This window comes from Rousettus aegyptiacus, unplaced genomic scaffold (assembly GCF_014176215.1).
Source record: "Rousettus aegyptiacus isolate mRouAeg1 unplaced genomic scaffold, mRouAeg1.p scaffold_m13_p_8, whole genome shotgun sequence".
Lineage (NCBI taxonomy): Eukaryota > Metazoa > Chordata > Mammalia > Chiroptera > Pteropodidae > Rousettus > Rousettus aegyptiacus.
The window spans coordinates 26,933,849-26,941,820 of NW_023416311.1; the positions used below are offsets into that span (position 1 = coordinate 26,933,849).

General features: G+C 46.1%; 1 protein-coding gene across 1 annotated transcript; it reads left to right on the plus strand.

The window, feature by feature from the left end:
* The first annotated feature begins 407 nt into the window (after positions 1-407).
* Positions 408-7,610, plus strand: TBL2 (transducin beta like 2). The gene is made up of 7 exons (XM_016146575.2): positions 408-594; positions 2,005-2,135; positions 2,391-2,575; positions 3,054-3,205; positions 3,538-3,664; positions 3,985-4,137; positions 4,348-7,610. The coding sequence occupies exons 1-7, from the start codon at positions 465-467 to the stop codon at positions 4,808-4,810; spliced, it is 1,341 nt and encodes a 446-aa protein (XP_016002061.2). The 5' UTR covers positions 408-464; the 3' UTR covers positions 4,811-7,610.
* The last annotated feature ends 362 nt before the right edge of the window (positions 7,611-7,972 follow it).

The following is a 7,972-nucleotide window of genomic DNA, read 5'->3' on the forward strand; positions in this document are numbered from 1 at the left end:
TTAACAGTAAAAGCCTATCTGAATTTCCCTTGATGCTAAGACTTTCCCACATGGTCAATGGTAGTAATATTTCTGCCTTGACTCCTTAAAAGGATCCAGTGTGGGGACGGCTGGAACTAACGCCTTTAATAAACCATTATCAGTAAAGTATTCAAGGGGAGGCCTAAGCAAGGGCCTGCATATTGCCCACCCCACCTCCCCTTCGGGGCGCAAAAACACAGTCTCAGCAACCAGACCCCCACTAACCCCCTAGCCCCGCCCCTCGGGACGCGCTCCAACCGCCAATCCCCGCCTGACGAGACACTCCAACAGCCAGACCCCGCCCCTCAGGGCACTCCAACGGCCAGGCCCCGCCCCTCAAGATGTTTTAACAGCCAGGCCCCACCCCGCATGCGTGCGCGGCCCCGCGGAGACGTGCAGGCCCCCGCGTAGCCGGAGGCTGAGGTGGCAGCAGCCCAGCCAACATGGAGCTGCCGCAGATGCCGGAGCTTATGGGGCTGTCGCTGTTGCTCGGGCTTCTGGCCTTGATGGCGACGGCGGCGGTAGCGCGGGGGTGGCTGCGAGCGGAGGAGGAGATCTGCAGCCCGTCCGCCGGTTAGTGGGGCTGGGGCGGGTGGGAACGACCAACCGGGACCTTGCTCCCGGCCTCCCCGTGGTCCTACCTTCTGTTTGGGCCCATGGGGATGCCAGGGTCCCCCTGGGCCTCAGTTTCTCTTCTTGTGGAATGAGCTTCGTTTCCCTACAAGAGGTGCAGCGTCGCCCGGCTGGTCTCATGTCTTAGGGAGGACTAGTTAGAACCTGGGTCCCGCGCTGCCGCTTTCTCGGTGGCCAAGCCACTTTCCCTTCTGAGCCTCAACTTCATCCTGGGGATACTGCGACAGCGCTTCTAAACTCCAAGCGCGCTACTTGTTGGTTATTTTATGAAAATGGGCGGGGACGTGGAGAACGGACGGACTAGTTACCCGGTTTATTGAGTACCCACTACCTCAATAGGCTTTGGGGTCTTTTGCTTTAGGAAGTCCACTACCGGGTAATGGAGAAGAACATCTAAAAATGTAAGTGAAAAATATAGTGTAATAGGTATCCTAGAAGAGGTTAGTACTAGAAACTGGAAACCCAAGGGTGGGAGTGTGTGTGGGCGTGTCAAGAAAATCTTGGTCTTGAAGGATAGATGTGTAAGAGTTTGCCAAAAGGCTGAGGGAGAACATTCCTGGCAATGGCAACATGCACGAAGGCAAGGAGCCCAGAACAGCATTCGGTATGACTCTAATGTGAGGGGAGAGCCCTGGTAGGCAAGGCTGGAGAAATAAGCAGAGGGCAGATTGTGGCCATCTTTGTATGTGGGCCTCAGGAGGTTCTTTTCTTATAGGAATTGAAGAGTGTCTGCAGTGATCTAACACATGCCAAGTCTGCACCTGGCCTGATTCTCAAATTAACTATTTTATGCAAAAGTGACTGGCACCATTTTTGGTACAGGGTATCTCAACAGTGTTGACTGCCTCGAATCCCTCAGTTCTGTATGGGAGTTTTTTGAGCATTTTCTGCTTGTGTGGGATACTCTGCTTATTATTTTGTATGTGTTATCCAATTCTCACAACTTCTGTTTAAGGAAACCAAGGTCCAAAGCAATTGAGTAACTTACCTAAAGCCAGGGCTACCAGATTCACTTGTGCACGTTATTGCCTGTGTAAGGATGTCTGTCTGGCCAACAATCTGCACTCCATTGGGCATATTGTGTACCTACTGAGCTGTACTAGCCCAGAGAAGAAACCTTTTCTAATTTGCATTGAGTTGCTATATGGACTCACAGTAAGCAGCCTCCTCAAAATCACAACAGGTCTGATTCCAAAGCCCCTGTTTGTGCCTACATCACTCTCTCTTCTGGAGGACAGGAGCTGTATCTGGTCATATTTTGCTGCTCCTCTCAGTACCTGGCCAATCACAAGTGGTCAGTAAATGCTTATTGAGTGAGTAATGGATGGATGACATGGCCCTTCCTTATAGGCCAAAAAGCAAACGGATTTCCACTTGACAAGTCCTTGAAATCCAAGAAGCAGAAACAGCAGCAGCGAATTCGCAAGGAGAAGCCTCAACAGCACAACTTCACTCACCGCCTCCTGGCTGCAGCACTGAAGGTACGTGTGCCATGCACAACACACCCATAAACATTCCAATACACACTTTTCCTTTGTAGTGTTCCGTGAATGTTACAGATCTCTCTGCCACTGACTAAAATCAGTCTGGATTCCTCATCCTATTCTTTCTCATCATATCTCATCAGCATCTCACTTTTAATCCAGGAAACAGGGTCCTGGAGTTATGGCTGCACGTTGGGGTTCCCCATCTGCCCAAGAGGTTCCTGTTTACACTTTTTACAACCCTTCCCCTAGAGCCACAGTGGGAACATATCTTGCATGGACTTCAGCAGCAATGGCAAGTACCTGGCCACCTGTGCAGATGATCGCACCGTCCGCATCTGGAGCACCAAAGACTTCCTGCAACGGGAGCACCGTAGCATGAGAGCCAATGTGGAGCTGGACCATGCCACCCTGGTGCGCTTCAGTCCTGACTGCAGGTGGGACAGAATGGAGCCTCAGATTTGCCTGCAGAAGCCCAGCCCCAGGCTTATGGCCTTTCTGTACCTGGTCGAAATAGTGAGGGGGACCCAAGGTCTCCCTTGGGGTAGTAGAAAGAGAATCCAGACAGCCTGAGCACTGCCTGGAGCTCCCTAGAATGCCATGCAGCTGTACAGCAAGGAAGCAGAGAGGGGAAGATCTGTTCCAACTTGGGAAATAGCAAAGTCTAGCTTCCAGATTAGTCTTGGAAGCTATAATGATTTTCTAAGGCGTAGAGAAAGTAAAGAAGCCAAAGCTATGAGAGTCCTATCTTCTGAGGAGTTTTAAGAGATTTTTGAATCAAGGGGTTAAATTGTAAGGCTGGACTGTAGGGCGTGAGGGGTGGTCTTGATTTGCCTCAGAATCTAACATAGGACCTGGCATACATAGGCTTCCATGTCCAAAAGAGTGAGTTACTTGTCTGCTACCTATCTTTAGAGCCTTCATTGTCTGGCTTGCCAGTGGAGACACCCTCCGTGTCTTCAAGATGACCAAGCGAGAGGATGGGGGCTATACCTTCACAGCCACCCCAGAGGACTTTCCTAAAAAGCATAAGGCACCTGTCATCAACATTAGCATTGCAGACACAGGTAAGAGGCAGAGGGGTGGGGTTTGCCCAAGGCAAGAAGCAGTGGCCCCAGTTATATGTGCTGAATGAGTTAATGCTGCCACTCTCAGCATTATGCTAAGCCCCAGCATTTTAAAGGGGCTCTGGCTCTGTGTTCTACTGGATTCTAGGATTTGTAGCAAATCCCCAAGGAAGGCAGGTAAGAGTCACAGTCTTCAGTAAAGTCCTTATCTGCAGTGACCCTTGGCCCAGGAGGGTAGCATGGATCCCTTGGGCAGTAGAGACCTTCAGAAGTGTATCCTTGGAGTTTGATGTGGTCAGGTAATTGACCTCAGCTTATGTCACTTCCTTCAGGAAAGTTCATCATGACTGCTTCCAGTGACACAACTATCCTCATCTGGAATCTGAAAGGTCAGGTGTTGTCTACCATTAACACCAACCAGATGAACAACATACATGCTACTATATCCCCTTGTAGCAGGTGAGGAAGGAGGGACTTTGGCATCTGGGGTGGGCAGAGGCTGCGGCTGGGGGCCAGAGACAGAGCAGTGAGCCAGCTACAAATAGTGGAAAGGGCAAATATTGTGGAATCAGGACACCTAGATTCAAGTCCTTAGTCTCTATTTCTTCATCTGTAGTTTTAAATATTGAGGTAAGGGTACTGAGGTTATGTATAAAAGCACTTATAAAAGTATGTTATTTAGATATAAGATTAACTTTCTCAAGGAAGAGGCTTAGTGGGTTTGTAGAAACAAGACACCCTTAAAATTAAGTTTTTAAGGAACTTGGGTTCTATGGCAGGTTTGTGGCCTCATGTGGCTTCACCCCCGATGTCAAAGTTTGGGAAGTCTGCTTCGGGAAAAAAGGTGACTTCCAGGAAGTTGTACGAGCTTTTGAACTGAAGGGCCACTCAGCAGCTGTCCACTTCTTTGCTTTCTCCAATGACTCCCGGAGGTGAGTGAATCTCCTGTGATTTATTAACAGTGGCTCTCAGCCCCTCTTAGCAACCAGGGTCCTTTTGCCTATCTCTGCAGCAGCTCTGAAGCAGGTAGGATGCCAGACCCTAAGTGGAGTTGGCCTCCTAACTGGAAACCTTAGTGCTGTTCCAGTGTCCTCCCCTTCAGGATATGTTAGGGCTAGAGCTGTGATTTTTCCATGCTGCAGGATGGTCTCTGTCTCCAAGGATGGTACGTGGAAACTGTGGGACACAGATGTGGAATACAAGAAGCAGCAGGACCCCTACTTGCTGAGGACAGGCCGCTTTGAAGAGGCTAGCACCATGCCATGCCGCTTGGCACTCTCCCCTGATGCCCAGGTCTTGGCCTTGGCCAGTGGCAGCAGTATTCATCTCTACAATACCCGGCGGGGTGAGAAAGAGGAGTGCTTTGAGCAGGTCCATGGGGAGTGTATCACTGACTTGTCTTTTGACATCACTGGCCGGTTTCTGGCTTCCTGTGGGGACCGGGCAGTACGGCTTTTCCACAACACCCCTGGCCACCGGGCAATGGTAGAAGAAATGCAGGGCCTCCTGAAGCGGGCTTCCAATGAGAGCACCCGCCAGAGGCTGCAACAGCAGCTGTCCCAGGCCCAGGAGGCCCTGAAGAGCCTGGGTGCCTTGAAGAAATGACTCTGGGAGAATGTGGCAGGAAGGATCTGGCCTTCTGCTGCCACTACTGCTGCCACTTTTCTTCCCAGGTACTCTCCAGCTGGAAACCTTTTGAAAGGGGTATCTGGATTTTTTTTATGGTGGCCCCTCCTTTTTCCCATTGAAACTGTTCTTGCCTACTTAGATCTCTGTTCTTGCTGGTTTTGACTCCTTTACTTACTTGACCTCCCAGGCTAATGACCAAGGTGCTTCTCTTTTTTCCCTGGGCCCAAGGGGTGGAATCTGTCTTCATCAGGCACTGAGGAGAGTGGTAAATAGAAGAAAGAGAGAAAATGGTCTTTGACCTTGTGACAACACACCCTGACACCCAAAAGAGTTTATAATTGTGGAGGCAAAACCTAAAGAATGCCCATGTATTATTAACCAGCAGTGTTGCAGGGGTGAGACTGGGATATCTTCCAATTATAGAACTGTGGTATGTTATGGGTCAGGTAAAGGCTAGTCTTAATCCAGGCAACGCTTCTAACTCCATCAAAAAGTAATTAAGGGATTTCATTCTGTGCCTCAGTTTTCTTATTTGTAAAATGAAGAATAATCTCGACCTCCTTACAAAGACATGAGGATGTGAGAGTATAAAGTCCCTAGATTTGGAACAAAAGAGTAGTAATATGTTAACTGTTGTCCAATATCATTTCTTAACTAGGTAAAAGTGGGTCTGAAACACTGTAGTTTGAAACCAAATTAGAAAAAAGAAACATATTTCTTGGGAAGGCGAAGCTTCTGGGATCATAACATTTCGTATCTGGTTCCGCTTTGTGTAGAGGAATCAGAATCCCAAAATGGAGTCCTCTCTTTCAGGAGATTATGTCCTGTTGGAGAAGACCTCTTTTCAGTTCATCAAACATTTGTGTGCCTACTCTACCTAGCACAGCAGTAAGCACTGGAGATAAGACATGATCTCTGCCATCAAAGATGGCTGGTGGGAGAGAGGTACATGTGTCTATTAAGTGCTTTTTGTTAGTTTATTCATAGCTAGAAGGCTGTTGTAAAAGTCAAGGCAAGAGAGAGGATTGAACCAGGACAGAGGAGTGGATATGAAGTCGAAGGGATAGATTTGATGAGATGATGTATTTAGAAGTTCGAATTTTTGTATTTGAGGATGGCCTGGATATCGGAAGTAGAGGAAATAAATCTAAGAAGACTTGCATCTAGGCAAAATTTATTCGTTCAAAGTCAGATTCTTATTCCATCTCCCTAAAACTAGGACTTCCTTTACTTGCCCCCAGCTCACATAAATGTTTGAATAAGCCACAATCTTGGAGTTATTCATAATTACTCCCTTTCATTACTCCTTCCACCCCACTACCACTACTACCATCCACTCCACCAAAAATTCTTTTGGTTATACTTCAGATTATATCTTATTCTGAATTTGCTACTTGTCTCCTTATTTTCTGTTACCATCCTGGTCCTAGTCACTGTCACCTACTGGACTATAATGTAGCTTCTTCGTTGGTCTCCCTGCTTCTCTTTCCTTTTAAATTACTTTTCTACATAGCAGAGTGCTTTTTGGAAAGTGTAAACCAGATAACATTGTTCCCCAGTTAAAACCCTCCAACAGCTTTCCATTGCACTTGGGATAAAATCCAAAATTCTCTCCATGGCCCACAAGGTCCTATGTAATCTGGCTTCTTCCTTCCCTAGTGATCTCGTTACCACTCTTGTACCCCCAACCTTGCTGTTCTTTGACCAAGCCACGTTATTTCCAGCCTCAAGGGGAACTTGTGACTATGCTGTTTCTTCTTGTTGGAAGCATTTTTTGTTTCTGATGGCTGACTTGTCATGCTCATCATAATTCACATCTCCGTTTCAGTTATACTTCAGAGAGACCCTCCCTAACAACCCAATCTGAAGTAGCCCTTTTCACCAATCATATCACATCCATCCTATTAGCTTAGTTTATTTATTTTCTATTACTTAAAGCTATCTGAACTTGTTTGGATATTTGTTTACTTCAGGGGTTTCAGTTTAAATGTTAGGATGTCAAGTGGGGAACGTGAATGCTTGAATGGGCCAGTATTCTGGATGTAAGACAGCAGGGAACGGTGCAGACTACAGTGATCTCTAGAAGGCATTTGTCCTGCGTAAAGAGCAGGTTTGGCTACTACTTATTCAGGAATCCAGCAGAAGTTGCCTATTCTAGAGAAGCTAGAAGTTGGCAGTTTATTATAAAAAGAAAAAATAAAGCACTGTATATGCCAAACAAAACACTAATATGGGCTGCATGCAGCGCACCAGTCTTTTACTGGCAGTTTCTTGATTGTTCATTAGCCCACTGGAATGTGAGCTTCATAAAGACAGAATCTTTGTTGATCTTATTTGTTCTGTATCACAAGCACAGTACCTGGGACAAAATAAGCCCTCGATAAATGAACTCAGACCAGGGGCAGTTGACAGAAATTTCAGTACCCTCTGTGTGTATTCTCCCATTCCTGATTTCCACTGTGGTTTTATTTTTCTAAAAGCAGACTTCTGATTGATAATGCTATGCACATGGTTCCTGGCAAATATTTGCTTTCTGATTGCCAGAAGAATGAGACTAAAACATTTTTTCGTATATTTGCTTGGCTCTGGCTTTACTTTCATTGTATATCCAGGACAGGAAGTAACCGTAGAATGTTGAGTTACTGAAGTCAGAAGTCTTTCAAGTTTCAGCTGAATCACTTATTGACTTGAGACCTTGAGCAGATAGATTATTTGACCTCTCTGAGTTTGTTTCTTCATCTGTAAAATGGGAATAAATCCTGGCTTGTGTTTCTAATGGAGCGAAACCACTATAAAAAAGTATTACAGAGACTTCCTGAGGACAGAAATCTCTCACTAAAGATGAAGCTACTTCTCTTGTGAGCCTGGAGAAGGTATCTGGATATTAACATAGAGGCTGCTACGTGGTTTTTTTTGATCAAAAATCCTTGTATATAAAGGCAGCATTAACATTTTAATATTACTACTTCAACTTCTGTGGGTTTGAAATTTTTCAAAATAAAAAGTTGGGGAAATATTAAAAATGGTATATAGCCTATTTTAATTAGTTGTAAAAAATAGAAAAAATATTTAAACCACAAAAGTGCATTCGAAGGCCTATCATAGCCTTGGTAAGTTTTCATCAAGGTAATAATACTC

Coding starts and splice junctions, on each gene's coding strand:
- TBL2 (XM_016146575.2), top strand. CDS start 465: ATGGAGCTGCCGCAGATGCCGGAGCTTATGGGGCTGTCGCTGTTGCTC. Junction 2,136..2,390: donor TCCTGGCTGCAGCACTGAAG/GTACGTGTGCCA, acceptor CCCTTCCCCTAG/AGCCACAGTGGGAACATATC. Junction 2,576..3,053: donor CGCTTCAGTCCTGACTGCAG/GTGGGACAGAAT, acceptor ACCTATCTTTAG/AGCCTTCATTGTCTGGCTTG.